General features: G+C 49.7%; 1 protein-coding gene across 1 annotated transcript; it reads right to left on the bottom strand.

Annotated features, from left to right (window-relative positions):
- Positions 1–3,723: 3,723 nt before the first annotated feature.
- Positions 3,724–14,575, bottom strand: SAP30L (SAP30 like). Its single transcript, XM_075441673.1, has 4 exons — positions 14,193–14,575; positions 12,494–12,616; positions 10,803–10,901; positions 3,724–8,860 (listed from the first exon to the last, which is right to left on the bottom strand). Exons 1-4 carry the CDS (start codon positions 14,376–14,378, stop codon positions 8,732–8,734), a joined length of 537 nt encoding a protein of 178 aa, XP_075297788.1. The 5' UTR covers positions 14,379–14,575; the 3' UTR covers positions 3,724–8,731.
- Between the last annotated feature and the right edge of the window lie 5,091 nt (positions 14,576–19,666).

The following is a 19,666-nucleotide window of genomic DNA, read 5'->3' as shown; positions in this document are numbered from 1 at the left end:
GACAAGAAAAAGCCTGGTGAGGGACAGCAGCTCCTCGGCACTGTCGTTTGTGCTAGTCTAATGAGAAAAGCCCTGTCTGTACCCAGTGCTACCACTGCACCAATGCAGAACCTTCAACCTGCTCTTTATCCCCAGGAAAACAGAGACACAGAGGGCTGAGGCGAGTTGAGGCCAGCAGTAGTACACCAAGGGCTCCATTTGTAACATGAGGGTCAGGTTTTATGGCCAGTAAACCAGTGGAAATTCCAGGGAAAAATTAAACAACCTGGTTCTGTTGGGAAGGTGGGTGTGGAACGACGAGAACATCAACCTGCAGGGTTCACAGATCCTTTCAGGGCAGACTGGACAGGTGAGGGCTGAACAGTCCTGTTCTGGGACACCTACAGCGATCCTGGTTGCCCTCCGTGGCCAGACGGAGCTGGGAAGGTGCTGGGCTGTTTCCCCCACGTCTCCGTGCAGGGAGGCTGGATGTGGCGCCTTTCCAACCCCAGCCCAACGAAGGGCCTGCAGTTTGGACCAAGCCACTAAACAGGAGATCAGATTGCTCAGGGCTGCCTGCCAGGCCATGGCTGCCGGCCTCCCGTCTGCTCAGCAGGCGCAGGAGATGGTGAAAACCCAGACACCAAGGTGAGCTACGAGCGAGCTGCCTCCAGGACCACTGGACACAACCCACCACCTTCCCTTCTCTAAAGACGGACTTGCCTACACAAGCATCAAGGGTAGGAAGAGACACGGGCAACGCTCACACACCTCTTGCACTCAGAGCCTCCTCTCTGCTTTGTGACCACAACCTGGGTTAGCGAGCTGGCTAACGTGGTGCCCATCATCGTGCTCTCCGGTCCCTGGCAGTCCACACGTGTGGTGGGAGAAGTGGCAGAGCCACCTCAGCTAGGTGACACTTCCCTCTTCCCCTGTCTCGCTGTCTCTGCTCTTCCCCACAGGCAGCTCGGTGCTCCCTGCTGATCACGGAGGACTGCCTGCAACACCTAAAAGAAACAGATCTTGGAGAAAGTTCCAAAAACAATTAAGTGAAAGCACATTAGGGGGCTTTGAGGTGCTTCGGGAAGAAGGCAACACTGCCTGCAAGGATGAGAGACGCGCAATCGTCTCCAGCGCCTGGCAAAGTGAGACTGAGAGCTGGCAGAGCCGTGCAGTCCTCCCTTATTGGATACAGGGAAAATAAAAAAAAAGGGAAAAAAGAAAAGCAAGCCCCAAGGCTCTCCCCTGCGCACTCAGCCATGTCTCTAAAACATAAAACCATTAAATCCACGTTCGCATTTTTCCCATCCTCTGCGCTGCCCTTTCTGCCGGGGAGCGGAGAACCGAAGTCTGCTTTCCATCACTGTTGCGAGGAGGCCGCGGGGCGGCTCACGCCGAGAATCGGACGTGTTCAATTTCAATGTCCAATCAGGAAAGAAAGGAAAAAAAAACCCAAGCAAACCGTTTTGATGATCTCCACATCCCACCACAGCCCAGTCCTGCTTCCGGCATCTGACAAGGACAGCCAGCTCCTGCCGAGGAGGCACCTTGGGGACAGCAAGCCACCCCTGGTCCCCCGCGCAGAGGTGCAGCTGCAGAGCCCCCAGCACCCGGGTTCCCGGGCTCACACTGCCCTCGCACGGCAGCCGGGAGCCGAGGGACGGGCGGCTTTGGGCCATCCTCGGGTCAAGCTGCTGGTCGCTCCTTTTCTGAGCGTGAACTTGTTAGGCAGACTGAGCAGATTCCTCTCTGGTTTTGAGCTTGAAATCTTCTGTGGGTTTCCTGGCAGGGAGCAAGCATGAGATCGAGCAGCGTTATTCGTTAGTCTATGCAGATAACAGATTAACTGGCAGAGGTTATTTGTACCACTGGAGTTTCCAGCAGACCCTCTCATGCTACAGACAGCACCAGCACAACAGGTCGCTGCTTACAGCTGTCCTCTTCCAGCCCTTCTGCCTTTCCTCGTTTGGCAGGACACCTTCTCGCTGTGCTGGCAGAAGAGCCCACACTCAGCAGTCTGGGAATGCAAACAACACAGCTTTTCCCCTTCCGCTGGGGTACACTGCCCTTGTCCTCACCTGAAGACCTTTCCCTGACACCTCCTAAAAAAGTCTGACAATGTGCAGGTGATCCCTGTGAAGTGCCCTGCCCTGGCTCCTCCTTCTGTGGTGCACTCCTTGTCTCCTCCGGTCCTGCCTGCTTCAGCTGAGAGCTCCTGGAGACAGACAACACCCTGGTAGCACGGCAGCGCGTCGCCTTGCTCGCAGAGATGCTGGTTCCTCGCAAAGGCCTCCAGACATGGCCACAAACGCAGGCACAGGACACTGGGATCTGCTTCCGACACGCCAGCTCAGCCTCCCCCAGCTCCCCAACGCACCAAGCTCAGTCTTCAGCCGAGAGAAAATTAGACTCAAACAGAACTGATCGCGGACGGTTTCTCACAGCAGAGTAAAGCACCGATACGATGTGACCGTAGATCTCCAAGGTCTCTGCCCTGCAGCCCCCACTCCCTCGCTCCTGAAAGCCAGTACCTGGGGGTGTCGGACGGGGGGACCACCAGCAGAATAAACGGGCACGTTCTGCACGGCTGGAAGTCACCAGGCAGCGGCAACACAAGCTGCCACCCCCCTCCCAGAGGGCATTTGAGCCCTTGCCATCAGCTGAACGATGAGGAGGAGACAGGTTGGTTGGCTGCAGGACAGCGCCAAGGAATAAGGATACAGGAGATGCTGTGGGATTGTTTCAGGGAGAATTATCTATGCAAATCGTTACTGCACATCAACAGCATAATTTAATTTGACAGTGATAAATTCAGGTCATGTATTTTGAGTGTAAAGCTCTTAACATCCTATCATCCTTCTCTGTGAGAGCCCAAGTGTCTGAAAATCTACACTACAGCCTCCTTCCCAGCTAAAAATCAAAGCTAAATCCTGCCCCAGCCAGTGCCGGCCGAGCCTTAGGAAACGCCATGACGGGCTCAGGAGAACAAGTATTCAAGCCCCAGTTTCTGGTACCACTCAATCCCTCGCTGCAGCAAAAAAAGTGAGGTAGCTTTGCTCAGGAGACTGATGGTCAGGAGGAAGAGTGACATGGGAAAAAGAGATGAAACAAAGCACTACATGGAAAAGGGTCTTGCAGCTTAACTGGTTGAGCACTGGGATGCTACGTGCCAGCATCGCCCTGGAGCACCGCCCACCTGGCCAGCGGGGACGCAGCTTCGACTGGGCAACAGGAGCTAGCAGTCATGCACGAAGAGTAGCCAAGGGTGTACTTGAGAAGGAAGCAGAAGCATAAAGAAGATTAACTGAAGAAATATGAATCAATGGAGACAATGCACTTGATTGACACATTCATGACAGAGGGGGAAAAAAATAGCCCCATTGTAGAAAAGCCCAACACCCCTCAAAATGCAAGGTCACGTGGCTCTCCAACAACCTCCATCCTTCTCGTGAGTCGTCTTTTTGCTGCATTCAAAAGCCTCCGTGATTTGCATCCACGCGACCCCCGCAGGTTTGTCACAAAATATCCCATCACCTGAGTTTTCCACTTCAGGCTTGACGCATCCTCACCAGCAGGGCCAGTCTCCCCTCCACCTCTGCCGTACTTTTGGCCCCGGGGAGGTGGGTGGGAAACGACCGTGAAGCAGCGAAGCCTGGCAGGAAACATCCACACCAAGCAAAACTCCCCTGGCTCGAGAGCCAACAGCGCTAAGGGCAGGAAGGCAAACAGAAGGGAATGTAGGCCTTGTTGCTAGATAGATCATTTATTAAAGTGAAATTCAGCTTTTTATCTTTGTCAGACAGTACAGAGTTAAAGTCTCATACACAGTGGAAGCAGGACATTTCCTACACCTCAGAGAAATGAGTTCTACAGTTTTTGCTATAAGTTACTAAGTTGCTTTAACAATACACAGCTATATTACACAGTTAAAAATACAAGGTGTCCAAAACATTTGGCATAAGATCAGCACAACGCATGGAGGCCAGAAACAGAAGAGGGAACACGGTTTTTCTCTCCCAGTAAGCCCGCTAGCAGACTCCAAGCCATTCCGCAAGCTGCCTGTTGTTCACCTCCCCTGCGCTCCCGCCGCGGAGCAGAGGGCTGAGGCGGGGACAGGAGCAAGCCCAGCCCTGTTTGGGCTCAGCGAAGCAGGAGGCTCCTGGAGCCCGCTGACCTACAGGATGGCCTGCAGAGCTGCCTGCAAGGGAAGCTCAGGTTTAAGGCAGGAGCCTCCCCCTCTCCCCATGCTTTCTTCAACCATTTAATTCATTCCGAACAGATGTGCTCACAGGCAAGTCAAAAACACAAGACCAGGGATAGCTGTGAAAAGTGCAAGGAGCATCTGACATCGTAACAGTTCATTCGCGCTTTGAAAGTGGAGAATGAAAGCTCCCTGACTTGATAAGCTAGAGATGGCTAAAGGGCATCCGTGACAAGAGGAGTGAGGCATCAGTAACATTCCTTCACCTTTGGGACTCTTCAGTCAATACTCCGGGCAGTCCAAGGGCTCCTTTTGTACAGGAGGCCACCTCGTGTTACCCACCCTTGCCACCGCAGGGGCAAAGTGACTCTAGTGCTCTGGGGAAGTAGAACGGTCTGTGAATTCACACCAACAGTCCCCTAGCAGACCAATCCTCTCCCCTCCAACTGCAGTTACTGCTGAAGATCTCCCACCAGTATTTACATTTGGCTCAACCAAAAGACGTAAAGTGCACAGCTCCCCCCTCTTCCCCTCTCATAAAACATCCATTACAAGAGCTAACACAGACAAATCGCCCGCCACGCTGCTAACGGTGGAAGCGTGTTTCCTTCAGTCTCTCTGGGGGCCACGTCCTGTTTTGTCTTCTCTGTGCCGTCGTGACCCGCCTGAAAACTCGCACTTACTGGAGATTATTTTGGCTCTTGATTTCAAAGCCTCTCTGAAGCCAGCTTGCACCTAAGACTAACTTTAAATGCCAGACTTGACGGTTGGACTTGATGATCTTAGAGGCCTTTTCCAACCTATGATTCTGTGATTCTATGACTTGAAACGTTTTGGTCAAGTCTTGCACTCTAGGCTATCTGGTGGTTTACAGCCACTTTTCTGAGGAGAACTGGGACACCAGAGTACCGGGAACAAGTGGTACAAACCTGCCCACTCTGCTTTTCTCAGGCTGAGCATCTGAAGTGCCTGGCAAAAGAAACATAAATTTTCAATGCAATTGTTTGCTTCAGGTTGATATACAGTATTCTTTGAGATGCAGAAATTTAAAAAAGCCCTGCATTCTGACACAGCCTCCCTGGATACATTTGCACTTTTCAGCCATCAGATTGCCACCGACTCCAGTCTTCGCATGCTTCCAACTCCCTTCGGCTGAGCTCAAGCCAATAACTACCAGCAACGATTTCTTCTCCTTCCCTTGAAGGGAGCAGAGGGTCAGCATACAGGATGAAATTAACCCCGGAAGAGATGTTTCCATGTTATTTGGATTTCATACTAACGGCTTTGGATCTACTCAGAAGTCTAATGAGGTTAATGCAACTCTTAAATGAGAACTGAATTAGGCTATGTAATTGAATTAGGCTATATAATGGCTGGAGGGCTTCAAGATGGTTCCTCTGCCCCAGGGTGAATGTCACCTATGCAGGCTTGTAAGAAATAAGCTTCCACTACTATAAATGGAATATGACATCTGTCATCCTCCATGCCCCCAAGGCTTGTGCTCCATGGTTCAAAGCTAGACATAATTTAAGGCCATCTTTTCATCTGTGAAAAGCAAAATGTAAAAGGAAAAAAAAAAAAATCTTATACCAGCCAAAGCGATTTAGGTCTTCCACCTTTCCAACAAGTCCCACCTAAAAGTGCTGAGAAAACGTCTCACCTCATGGCTTCACAAGTGTGAGGTTCAAACACATTTACTTTGAAGTTTAAAACAAAAAGTTGGAAAGTCTTTTTTAATTGGCATGCAGCATAAGGAATCAAATACACAGAACGGTATGATGCAGAACGACGATTGCATTGTTGCGTTTTCTGGTTATTAGACACTAAATGCTTTTCAAGAATCACAGGCACCCTGAACATGGATATTGCTACTGAATTGACGAGTGATCTCAGTTTATAGCGTGGGAGCCACACCGCGGCTCACCCTTCCAACAAGACATCGGCTTTCTCTCGCTCAAGGCGTTTCGCTCTAGCTAAGTTGAGAACAAGGTAATAAGGCATTTGCAAGGGTTTATAAGGCCATGGGGTCCGACAGCCAAAGATTTCTCTGTTTCCTTGGTGCCTTGCCTCCAAGCTTTCCACCTTATAAACTACTGCTAATGGCTGGTAAACATCTCTTCGTCACCACACTCCACTAAGATTTTCTTCAAAAAAGTATAATTGCTTTAGAGTGAAACCAACAAGGATCACATTTCATATCAATTGACTATTTCCAGGAAAAAAAAAAGTTTCCTGGATACCACCTCTGCACAAAAGCATTCCAGTGAATACACCTGAACAGATGGAACCTGCCACCGTTTTTCCTTGAAAAGAATCATTTTGCTGCTGGCTGCTAAAACACCCCAACAGATTCATTTACTCTTCGAAGTAAAACAAAATAAAATACAACAACAAAAAAGTAAACCCCAAACAAAATACATTTTTCAGTTTTGGTCTAGAAGTTACAATGAGGCATAAGCCTCTCAACTCAGCAACTCCTTTTCGCTTGGCAATATCCTCTGATTACATGAGTACTTTGAAGATTAACATGCAGTCAGAGAACGTACCCTTTTAGCTATCTGTCCTGAATGAGAGAAGCCAGATCATGTTGACTGATGTGGGAATTGCTCCATCCTTTCAATAAGGAAAGGACCAGCATAATTAGGAAATTTTTAAACATTCATGAAATACCGACACAAGACATTCTCTCCTCATTCCTTGAACCTCTCTCCTGGCTGACGTTCTTAAAATGCATACTGAGTTGGACAAGGAAATGCTGAAACGATCACATCCCCCTAAACTTCACAAATGGGACGTGTGCCATAACAGAGTATTTCTGCCTATGACACAGGACTTCGACATGTTGAAGTTTGTTGAAAATGTTTTTGGAGTATTAGCAAACACTTCAGAGCTGAGGTGAACAGCTTGCTTTAAACTGCAACTTGACTTTTAAAGAGACCCTGGGAGAAATTCAACAAGGGCTTCACTAAGTGAACCCTTCACGTCTTACGAAACATGATGCAGTACTAAGCTGGGACCATGATCTGTGTGTTTAGCTCTTCAACAAAGCTTTATCCAGTTTTGGAATATTAACACCTGCCATCGACAAAATGCTAGCCGAAGTTTTCTACTGTTCAGCTCGTTGATTAAGGCTTGTTGAGAATACACTCTCTGTGTGGAGTCTTGGCATCTTGTAACAGAACGGAGACATTGCTTAGGACAGCAAAGAAACAGAGTGGTGCTTTAAATCACATGATCCCCTTGAATAGAATTTGAGGTCACTGGAGAACAGTCAGTCACGACCAACACTTTTATAAGCTCCTTTTGCCAAAATAACCACTGTGCTATTTGTAAGGACACCTTGGCTTTAAGTAACAAAATCTGAACGATCTCCTCCTACTGCACCCAGTTACAGAGTGCCAGCACGCCACCCTCCACTCGCGCAGCTCTTGTGAAAGCACCCGTCGCGCTCACAAAAGGCAAGTGCCTCGACGCTTTTCGCCCACTGCAGAGAGAGATGAAACGCATCGCGTTCCAGCCAGTTCACCACCCCGGCTGCGGTGCTACACCCACTGGCGTAAGTCTGCTTTATACCAAACAGAGACTGAGCCCACGAACGCGCACGGCGGTTTTGTGACACCTGCAAAAGACGAGCTTCAGGAGAAAATTCGCATCACTTCTGATTGGTACCCGATCTGACACAGAGATTAAGAGACAGATGTCTTAAGCCACGGTTTCTCCTACCATCACTCAGCCTTGAATACAAGGATAATACGCATAAGTGAATTAAATGAGCATTTCTACCAACATGATCAAACCCAGCAAATGAGCTGTATTTGCCTTAATAGCACATTCTGAGGAAACGCAGAAGTTTTAAAATGCTTACAGACAATTAATTAGTGAGGTCTTAAATAAAAGAAATTAGAAAAAGAGATTGCAGAGAGTTGTTTGGCATCCATGTCGGAAGGGGCGGGAGGAAAAATGGGAAAAAAAAATAATCCATTTCAGAGTAGTTCACTGGAGTAGATTTGGTGAGCTGGAGCATTTGTAGAAGTTTGGGACTTGAAGCGCTGACTCAAGGCAAGGCAGAGCACGTGTAGGTCGGTCACAAGCTTCAGCCAAACCTCTGACCAACGCACCTCAATAACGAATTTTATCTCTGCCGCTGTTCCAGTCCTGCGCCAAGACAAAGTGCATGGTGGTTTGTGATGCAGTTTGAATTCAGTGAGAAAATTCCATCTGTGATCTGAATTGCACTAAGATGCAGATTTCCAGAAATGGTTTAAAACACTGAGTTGACAAACTCCAGAGTCCTACAGGTTTACTTGGGTTTCCCATTATCCTCATTTCTTTATTCCAATGTGATTTTGAAATGAGGGGAAGAAGTCTTCAGAAACATGCCAGGCACATATTTTCAAATACTCGTGATAAGAATGTCTGTATTTCTTTCTGTCATCCAGATTTACTGCATTTAAAAAAAAATTTACAATATACTTCAACAGTTTTTATACCTAAAATGCACAATACCATCTGTTCCTTCAAGGTCTCTCTTACTCCAAGTCTTGTTAATCTTCATTCTAGTTGCTTGCTACCTTCTGATTTCTGGTCCAGCCTGCTCTTGTTGTTCTTCACCATGTAGATGAAATACGCAAGCGTCTCTTTCTCGTTCACAGGAATATTCCTGAAGTGACGACTGACAGTCTAGAAGGACAACACGTAAAGAGACAGAAATTCTGAAATTAAAAAGCAGACATAATCACAACAGGGTTTCTCTTCACTTTCCAAAAACAATTTTATGGGCACTTTTAGTCAAACCTGCACCAATTCAAACTGTCAGTCCTCATTTACCTCTCTCTCCCTTTACAGCTGAAATGTGCATATGAACACAGCACAGTCTTGCTATGTCAGCAGTATTTGCAGCCAACCTACAAGCGGAATTTGGAAGCCAGAATGTCCTCCTGCCAAAGCGGCACAGCCTCTCCTAAGCGGCACTTCAGGCCGAGATTATTTGGAGAGCAAGTGTTCCCTGAATCTCAGTACTTTACAGGAGAGCATCAGAAATACCGAAACACTTTGCCGTGTGAACCAGATGTGGCAACGTTTTACAGTCCAAAGGAAAACACACTGGGTAAGTTTTCTCTGGAAGGAACACGGGGGGTTTGCAGTGGGAGTGCTGGGACTTGGTTAGGGCTACCCCTCTCTGACACTAGCATAAGCCCTGAACCATTAGCTGCTTTTTCCTCAGAAAATGAACGTAGAAAACATGCTGGAGCTGGATGAGAACCGCTTCTTGTGTAGAAGCAGCTCTTTTCTGGTACCCAACACAGCTCCAGAACTGGATGTTAATGCAGGCTGAGCAATAAGTCACTCCAAGAAGATTTATGGAAGTTTGAGTTTTCCTTACGGTGGGGTAGCAGCAGGAGTCTAAGAGCCTCAGGCAGCAGTGATTCAAGCATGGGAGCTGGACGAGGATCCAGCGTAGGGTCAAAGCTGCTCAGACTTCACAGGAAATCTGGGAAGTGTGTGACAACTTTAAGTTAGGCTCCCTTTATTTTCTGCTCACATAGTAGTTCTACTTTTTTTTTTCCCTCCTGGGCACGTTCATGGTAAATTGCCTAAGTAAGCAGTCCTTCACGGCAGGAGGCAGCTGAGAGACTAGGGACTGGTTAGTTAGAACGTAACAAATCAGAACTACGAAAGAGGACATACACCCATCCTGCTTCGTTCACCTTACTCCTACATGCACCACACTACACACTCTGTATACTCCGTTTATTCATTCTCCAGTTGGCTTTGAAAGAGCAAGACAGTGTCTTGCTGTCTTTTTTGGTCTGCCAGTTGTTGTTCTTTCAATCGAAAGCAAAACAGACAGCTTTGGGCAGACAGTTGTGAAAGCCTCAGCTTACTGCATGGTAACAAGGTTGTTTTTGTCACTGCTATGCTTTTTTCAAGTTTAGAGAAGACTTTTCCTCCAGAATGCCTTCAGATCAAGTCAGGAAACAGAGCAGAGCACATACACACCCCAAATAACAAAGAGTTACAGAAAATTCTTTCTTAACAAGTGCCCCATATGGTGAGAATGCAGCAGTAGAGGCCCTTAAGGAAAGAGCCGCATATTGACTTAATACAGAATGGCAAGACATCAGGACAAGGGAGGGAAGTAAAGAATCTGAGTCATGGTTAGTGATTTTGCCTTTAATAAGAAGCAATTCCAACCAGTTCAAGAGCCTGTGAGGAAAGAAAGACTAATAGGGGCACTTAAGGTGACCAGTAGTGTAAGTCTGAGTTTCGGTACAACAGCCATCTTCAGATAACACTTAAGCTACTGGAAACTAGGTTCTGTTTCTGCTCCCTCCAGGTAATGGATTGTGATCATGAACAAGGAGGGAAAGCAAGCAGAGGAAAGCAAGTTACTAAAACATGCTTTTGAGAGCCAGCTTCCACGTATTCCGTGACTGTCTCAGGTGAAAGAAAGCACACAGCTTTCTGCTGGCGTCATCCCCCGAAACCTTCTGCAGAGCACACGCTACACACTAGCGAGAGAGTCACTACAGGTATTAGCATCCAAGAAACGTGCGCTTCAGCAGAGGAGATCAAAAGTTTTTTTAATAACAGAGATGATACTACCTCTGTCGTCACTTACTTCTGCTAGCTGAGCCTTGTTGAGTCCAGGCCTAGTCTGCAACTTGTAATGTCTCTTGTAACGTCGCAGAGTGTTCACTTGGAGCTGGAACAAGTCAACCTGGAAGTGATGCAGAGGAGAGTGGATGAGCTTCTACCAGGCAGAAATGTAGATTTATCTAAAAATAACTATTTCTTCCTCAACAGGACTGCTCCTTGCCTGCATTCAGAACCCCATCGGCTTGCCGTACTGACAAATCTAAGTATATTTTGTATTTGTTAATGCTAAAGGACCAAAATAGCCTTGGGGAAACACAAATTTTTGTTCTGGTTCACATGCTGTCAACAGAATTGCTGGGCAATTTCTGCTCTCAATTACACCTCTGCAACCTCCAAGCAAAGGGGAACCTTTTGTTCCCACAAGGTTTAAAAAACTCACACATGAAATACCAATTCAGCAGGCGCTGAACAAATGGCTTATGATGTAAAACAGAGTACAGAGACAGAGCAGAAATGAAATTCAAATACTTCAGTGGGAAGTGCGCTGTTTAAAAGCGAGGGTGGTGGTGGTGGTTACAGGAAGGAGGATGAAGATCATGTGGAAAATGCCATGTTTCAAAGACAAAAGGAATCTCTGCTGAAAACCAGGAAGAAAATGGCATTAAAACTGACACGCTGCAGAGTTCCCTACTCAGTTAGGCGATGTGCATCTCTCAGTTTTTAACCACCAAACACCCTGCACGCTCTATGGCATTAACGTTGTTAGATGCCAGCTGGGCCTTCACCAATCATCCTGGCAACTAACATAGAGCCCGTGTGGGAGTTCTGACGGAGAACCTTGTAGAATGGAAACACAAACAGCTACACCAAAATGTCAAGTATCTTTGAAAAAAAAAAAAAAGAAAAAACAAACCAAAAACTTGCTACTCTTTCAACACCTCCACACAGGAGGCGTGTGGACACAGCTTCGCTGATAAAATGATTCTTTGTGGCTTTTTATTCCAGAAATAAAACGCTTTTTGCCAATACGGGTGGCATTTCCAGCAGAGGGCTCTGCTGACAGGGCCAGAGTTCAGCTGCTACACGAACATCACCTCTGCACAACTTTTTGTAGCGTCAACAGTACCAGAAACATCACCAAAGCAAATACAGAACACAATGGAACAGAGAAGAGATTATTCTAGAGTTCTGTAGCACAGGAAAAAAAAAACCGAAACAGGCCTATCCTGAAAACAAAAAGATGTTCCAGATTATTTGAAGGTAGTTTTAAGTAGCGTCCGAAATACCATATATGTGAAGATCTGGAGGAGCTTAATATCCCTGGATAGCATATACCCAAACACTGAGAGACTGAGCTATTGGATTCTCTAGCGTATTTGCAAAGCTATGCATGCTAGGTAACAAAGAACCGTATCACGGCCTCAGTCACCACTGAAAATAACTTATTTTTACGTTTAAAAAAAGAATTAGTATCAAATACTGTCCTAACAGCTCTCTGTTTGGAAGCAGTATGTACATGAAGCTGTCCAGTTACCTTATCACACCTCTTTTTACATTTCAGAAAAAAGTCTTCCTGAAAAATGGGAGTAACTCCGTATCAGTTTCAGTGGAGTTGCAATTTAAATATTTCCCCTGACATGAAAACATCCAAGTCAAAATTCAACATGCTCAAAAATTGATAAAGCATCCTACACCCACTTGGCACCTACTAACCTCTGGGACGTCCGTTTCATGCTCAGGAGAGTCACCTCCATCATCACTTGTCTTCCTCTTTCTTTTGTTTCGGACGCTTTGAATGAAGTTCTTATGAAAATCACAAATATACAGATGTCTTACCTAAGAACCAGAAGTGGTGAAAAAGCAATCAAAACAGGCACTGTGGGAACAGCATTCAACAGCAGCCACTTTGACACCGGTACCAGAGAGCGCGTCCCTCATGACTGGCACGACTGACTGCCTCATGACATTAAGGAATTTCTAATCTCAAACTCCAGGACTGATATCGTACTCTTGAGTTAGGGATAATTTACATTACAAAGACTAAAGGCAAGGAGAATGAAAGACTCGAGCTCCAGCTGAACCTGAACCTCTGCAGATAATGTATTTCTTTTTCATGGTTGCAATCACATGTCAGAAAAAAATAGGTAGTTGTCTGGAGGAAGTGCGTTTGCTTCAGGACTTACTACCAGGTAACTCCCAAGAAAAACATCATTCTGTTCCACTCTCCTGAACTTGCTGGTTTAAATAGCACACGAGATAATTAGTGCAAATATTTCAAAATCTAGATCAAATAAAAGTTGGCTCATTACCTCAACTAAAACAAGCAAACCAAAAGCAAAAAGTATCTTTCCTATAGCTTATTCTGCCCTTTTTAATGGATATTATCTCACTTGAATTAGCACATATACAACAAAGGACCACAACTTATCAAAATAATTTGGTATCTGTAAGGCAAAAATGTCTTCAGATGACACAGGCACTCTGCACTCGAAATCACTTTACGCAGCCCTCTTCGTACGTGCCGAGTTCATTAGTCTGATTTCCTCTTTTTGTTTCTAAAGCATTACACCTGTCAAACAAGAATCATCTCTAAAAATGGAAGAAATGACTACGCTACTAGACAAATCTGCTGAAGACTGCAACCAGGAGAAATACTCCAATTTTTAAGATTATATTTCAAACTGAGTCACTCTCTTCCCGTGAGATGATGTATTTTGGCTGTGCAAAAGGGACCTCACCAGCTGGGAAAGCTGCCAAACGCTTCACCACCTTCTTTTTTTTTTTGGTTTTGACATTTTTAATCTTTAACGATCAGGTAAGAAAAGCACGCAGAGCAGAACTCCGTTAACCGAGTTGCTTCTGAGAATCCCCCTCTGTAGTCTCGGCGGGCTGCTGCGCTCTACCTATTGCTCCACTCGGCCAACGACCCGTTTCTATCTCGAGCTGACAGCTGTCACTTGCCGCCGTTGAGCAGCAAACTGGGCCGTCCAGTGCCACCAGCACACCACTCCCCTCCGCACCAGGCTGCGCGCCTCGCCCTTCCAGCCGGGCGCGGTAATTCATTTTTAACAACCTGCTTCGCCGGAACACGAATTCTTAGCGACTGAACAAGTAGCGGCAGCGGCACCTGACCCAGACGGTGACCCCCGCCGCTGACCTGCAGCGCTAGTGGTCTGCAGTAAGAAAATGATAATTAAAACAGCCCCCTCGCCTCCGAGGCGGAGACGGCTTCGCCCCTTGGCTCCCCACCGCTGTCCTCCGTCCGGTGCCGCTTCACCACCCCTCACACGAGGGGTGACGGCGGCGGAAGGGCCAAGCCGGACACCCCAATGGCCGGGGTGAAGTGAACCCCCCACCCCGGGGGCCCAGGGCGAAGCTCGGCCGGCGGGGGGGGGGCAGGGCGGCCACTCACGCTCTTGTCGATGTCCAGCTTCAGCTTCTTCTGGGAGATGCTCTTCTGGATCCTCTTGCTGAAGGACGCGTTGCCGGCCGGGCGCACGCAACGGTCCCCGTCGTCGATGAGGCAGCAGCTCTGGCCGTAGAAGGGGGCGGCGGGAGGCCCGTCCCGGCTGTCCTCCTCGGTGCTGAAACCATTCATCGCCCACCCGCCTGGGGAGCCGAGAACCGGGGGAAACGGCCGGGGCCCCGCCGCCCCCGCGGGGGGCCCCCCGCTCGTCAAGGGGCCGCCTCAAGGGGGACCCCCCCCCCGCCACCCCTTCCCTCAGCGGAGGCGAGGCCGGCCCGGCCCGGGCCCCCCAAGCGCCGCCGCCCGCGGGGGGAGCCGGGACCCCGCGCGCACCGCTCGCGCACTCACACACACACAAAACCGCCTCCCCGGCGGCGGAAGTCCCGCCCCCGCTCGGCAGGCGGGGGCGCTGGTTGGGCGGCGCTGCTCGCCGGGCGGGGCGCGCCGCCGCCGCTCCGCGAACCTATTGGCTTGAGGACCTGCCAATCCGGACCCACCGCCCGGCCCCGTCCCGTCTCCGTGTTAGCACGGCAGCCGGAAGGTCGCCGGGAGAGAGGCGCGCGGGGCTGGGGGGGGGCGGGGAGGCGCGCGCCGTTGCCAGGCACCGCGGTGCTCCCCCCCCCCGCGCCGTGAGGAACCGGAGGGCCCCGGCGCTGCCCAGCGGGACCCGGCCTTGGCCCTCAGGAGGCGGCGAGGGGCCCCGGCTCCGCAGAGACCCCAGACCCCGCTCGGCCGCCTCACCCGGGCCTCTCCCGGCGGCCGGGGCTCTGACCGCGGCCGGAGCGGCCGTCGGAGATCCCTGAAGGAGGGGGGTCGGTGTGGGAGTCACAGGGCAGGGACGAGGTGGGAGCGGGGAAAGTGTTCCCCGAAGCGATCGGCCTCGCAGCTTTGCATTGCTTCCCTCTCCGGGGCCGGGGGGGGGATGAAATAAATTCCTCCTGCTCTGTGGCGATGTTACCTGCGGAAGGGCTGTCAGCGCGGTGCCGCCAGACGGCACCCGCCGTTGTCAGAGACGCGGGGGCAGCTGCGAAGGGAAAAGGATTTCATCTTCCCCAAGAAAAGACTTTCTGCACAAACAGGAAAAAAAAAAAATAAGGTTCTGTAGACTGAAATGACTTCAAAGCCTGAAATCCCACCGGTGGAACAACGCGCGTCAGCAGGGGCTGAGCCGCGCTGCATCACACACACCAACACCTGTGCAAGAAGGAGACCCCGGCGAGGGCCCGGCCGTCAGAGGAGCCTGCTGCACCCTACCGCTGCCTCGTCCGCCTCCTCCCCACAAGACCACCCACAATCCCTACAATCTGTATTTTCCAGGCAGTCCTCGCAGTGCCAAACACGTCTCGGAATAAATCTGGAGGGCAGGGACTCAATACTCTTCCTCAACAGTTGTGCCTCTTCTCTTAGCTTTTATTACCAGTGCCTGCAATTAGTAATTACTAATTCCTGTTTGTCTGTATGAGCAGTGGAGAACCACGGTGCACTCTCCTGGGGAGATCGCTCCCAGGAGCTGGCCACTCCAGTGGAAGGTGGTGGAAACAAATTACTTTACCTGCAGACCAATGAGCAGTTAGCAAAGAGATTTGAAAAAGCAAAGACACCACCGCTTATAAAAGCCCCTGGCCAAACTGCCTGGGTTCTGCCTGCCTGAAGTAATACCCTCCTGGCAAAAACCATGCAGATAGTCGGTGGTTTTTAGGAAAGAGAAAATACCAGAAGGCTGACTGATCTCAGAGCTCCTTATAGCAAGCTTTCTAGGTTTATCTTAACATTACAGATAAAAATCAAATGGCAGGGTGAGGAAATCTTGCAGAAGGACATTCGGGAAGCTGAAAGCACAGACTGCAGGGACAGGTGATAACGGCAGCAAGCAAGCAGATGGAAGGGAACACGATCATACCAGGCAGGACTTCCTCCTGTCCACGTAAGGAGGAGGTTCTGCAGGTGCTCCTGGACTGTTCTACAGGAAGCTGGGAGTGGCTGGAAAACCAGGCACCATCGGTGCCCGAACAGGTTGGTACTGACCATCAGATTGTATGTCATCTTTGGCTGCAACCTCTCATCCCATGCAAATGAAAAGATCTGACATCGTTTTGCAATGCCCACTAAAAGGAAAAAAACCCTGCTTCTGTCACTGTCTGTTTGCTAATTCGATGCCAAGTGCCTCCAGCTCAGGCTAACACGGTGACACCTTTTTTCAGTCTTTCAGAAAAATGTGTATGGAAGTGTTTGCATTATTGCAGTTTATTTCAGCATATTTATCCTAACGGGAACCTCAAGATTTCACAGTCTGCTAGTCCGAAACTAGCTTGCTGTGAAATAAACTGCCTCACAGAGACATTCTTTATTAGGTATCTATTGCTAACCTGATCTAATAATTCTTTGTGGGAGCTGCAATGAAGTGAGAAACAATGTTTCATAAACCCATCAGCACCCAGGCAGCTTTAGTGCCTTTGAAGCTGTAACGGCCTGCCCATCCGAGCCAGCACTCTAATCAAATTAGGGGAACCGGCACAGGCCTTTAAATCTCAGCTGGAGCAGCACCACCCTCTGAAGAGAAGTCTGCCATGGAGCTGTCATCTGGAACTTACCGTTTTAATGGAGCCGTTCGGGATTCTTGGGACAGAAATCGTAGAATCACAGAATGGTGAGGGTTAGAAGGGACCTTAAAGATCATCTGGTTCCAACCCCCCTGCCATGAGCAGGGACATCTTCCACCAGGCCAGGCTGCTCAGAGCTCCATCCAAGCTGGCCTTGAACCCTGCCAGGGAGGAGGCAGCCACAGCTTCTCTGGGCAACCTGTGCCAGTGTTTCACCACCCTCATGGTGAAGAATTTCTTCCTCATATCTAGTCTAAATCTGCCCTCTTTTAGTTTAGAGCCATTCCCCCTTGTCCTATCACTACACACCCTTGTGAAAAGTCCCTCTCCATCCTTCCTGTCAGCCCCTTCAGGTACTGGAAGGCTGCTCTAAGGTCACCCCGGAACCTTCTCTTCTCCAGGCTGAACAGCCCCAGCTCTCTCAGTCTGTCCTCGTAGGAGAGGTGCTCCAGCCCTCTGATCATCTTCGTGGCCTCCTCTGACCCCGCTCCAACACATCCATGTAAAAATGCTCCAATACATCCAAGAAATGCTACTTTCCCAAAAGTCTTGCGCTGCCAAAGATGTCATGGGAAGAAGCCCTTTTTACTTTGTATGCCTCCAGTCAGAAATCAGACTGCTTCCATTTTCTGTACCTCTGGGGCCAATGGAGACTCTGCCCTAGCGCCTTCCCCCAGACTCTCACTCTCCTCGCACTTCTCCAGTTCTCCAGGGTGGCACATACTGAACCTGCTAAAATGCTTACCCTGCCGCCGCTTTTGGCACGTACTCCTCCTGGGAGATGTTCCCATGGCCAAGAACCACAGCACAGTCTTCCCGTAGGAGCACGCCTTGCCGTTACTGCAGGTCCCCCAAGAAAGAGCCTTTCTGTTCCTTCACATAAGCCGATTTTCACACATGCCACTCTTTGCCTCCCCTCCGTTTATTTCACTGTTTTTCACCCCATGCAGTTGAGTAAAAAGAAGCATTGGGAAGGCCACAAACGAAACAAAATGGTGACAGCAGAAAGTGCTGAGGGTCCCAACGGGAGCATGGGACAGGGCCATGAGCAATGCCTGTAAACTCACCTTGTCTTGGGCTGAAAGACCGCTCTCCCCGCACAAAGACTAGAACCCAGAAAGTGCAGGGAGCTGTTACAAACCCTCTCCTGAAAAGCAAGGTGCAGGATGGATCTACCAGTGGTTGCTCTCAAGGCAGATACGCAGAGAAAGGAGAGCGACAGCTTTATCCTGCCCTAAGCTGGAAAACAGCTGTGTGACGCTGAGCTCTCCCACACCACAGGAAAAGGCAGCCGAGACCAAATGCAGGTGTAGGCGTGGGTGATTTTAACATTTTATCCTCATGGCCATATATTTCAGCAGGTAAACACACAAACTGCCTTTGAGAAAAGCTTTTTGTGTTGCTTTGAACACGTGGCTGATGGCAGGCTCAGGGAGAGAAGTGTCCCAGTCATGGTGGCTGCTGCCCAGGGGCCAGCTCTCAGAGGGCCTCACCCGCAAGGCTCTGTTCTTGAGAGGACAGCAAGGCCCGTGCTCCAAGGAGGACTGCGAAGGGTCGTCATCCAGGCGTGACGGCAAGGAGGATGGCACAAGGGTCGCCATCCAGGCGTGATGGGAAGGAGGATGGCACGAGGGTCGCCATCCAGGCGTGATGGGAAGGAGGATGGCACGAGGGTCGCCATCCAGGCGTGACGGCATTGCAGCATTTGGCCGAGGGGATCAGAGCGCCCAAGGGTCCCAGCCCAGCCCCTCTCCCGAAGCACTCACCCAGCTACACTCAGAAGCTCCTCCCTATGGAAAGCAGCCGTAGCTGGACCATGAGGCAGTCACTGCAGCAGGTGATGCTCCAGCACTGTGGCATCTGCAACAGTATTGACCTGGGGAATTTTTACTTAATTAGTTGTCAGTTAACACAAACTTCTAATCATTGATTTGGGTATTGAGAAAAAAGAAAACACACATTGAAGTAAGCACCTTTCCTCCTCCTTCCTTTGGCTGAATTTCATCCAAACACCCGTCCTCCACTGTCCCTAGTCTCACCTCCCCTTCGCAGTTCAGACACGGTCTCTCCCCATTCCTTCTGTGAGGTGACGGGTGGTACAGGAGGTCAGGGCCAAGTGTGTTTTGTCTTCAGTCCTCCATGCTGGGTGTTCTCTGCTCCGCTGTGCTTCCCAGTGTGCCCTATCAACAGGACTGTCCATGGCCACCATCCCTCGTAGGTGTCCCACCTCGGCACAAGTCATCCACCATGGCGATGGTCCACCAGGACTGCACCCTTGGGTGTGGAGCACCTGCTTGCATGAACATGTCTCCCTCCACATCTCCTCCATGCCTCCTTATATTTCTCCTCGCGTGTCTCTTCCTCTCGTGGCTGCTGCTCTCTGTTAAAACATGTCTGAGCGGAGGTGCTGCCGGGTCCTCTGCCGGGCTGGAGTTTTGGGGGTGTGATGGGTTGTTCCCATCGGTTTCAGAGCTGGCTGGAGGCAGCTGCGAGGGGCAGACGGGAGCTCACGGCTCCTGCCCACAGGCATCGCTGCAGCCCCCAGCTGCCTGAGCCTGCCAGGTACGCCTGGCACAGCGCTCGGGTGTGAACTTGTCGGCTGCTTGTGCGCCAACACAGTGAACACTGCAGTTTATGCCCAACGCCTTCCAAGGGCAGCTGGGAAGGATGTGTCCCGAAGGGGCTGGAGGAGAGCAGTGTGTGACTATGCTGAGGAAACACCAGACCAGGGTAACTAAGCTTATTCTCATAAGAAGTAGAGAGAAGGGAAATCAATCACCAGAGCAAAACAGGCAGGGACAGTCATTTCTGCATACACAG

The sequence above is a fragment of the Opisthocomus hoazin genome, chromosome 22 (genome assembly GCF_030867145.1).
Source record: "Opisthocomus hoazin isolate bOpiHoa1 chromosome 22, bOpiHoa1.hap1, whole genome shotgun sequence".
Taxonomy (NCBI): domain Eukaryota; kingdom Metazoa; phylum Chordata; class Aves; order Opisthocomiformes; family Opisthocomidae; genus Opisthocomus; species Opisthocomus hoazin.
Note: the sequence above shows the minus strand (reverse complement) of the source record. Positions and strands in the feature narration are given on the sequence as shown.

Bases quoted from the DNA above. Each gene is read 5' to 3' on its own strand.
- SAP30L (XM_075441673.1), bottom strand. From the start codon at position 14,378: ATGAATGGTTTCAGCACCGAGGAGGACAGCCGGGACGGGCCTCCCGCC. The intron at 12,617-14,192 runs GTGAGTGGCCGC...TCTGGTTCTTAG, and splicing joins AGCTGGACATCGACAAGAGC to GTAAGACATCTGTATATTTG. The intron at 8,861-10,802 runs GTAAGTGACGAC...TTGTCCTTCTAG, and splicing joins ACAAGGCTCAGCTAGCAGAA to ACTGTCAGTCGTCACTTCAG.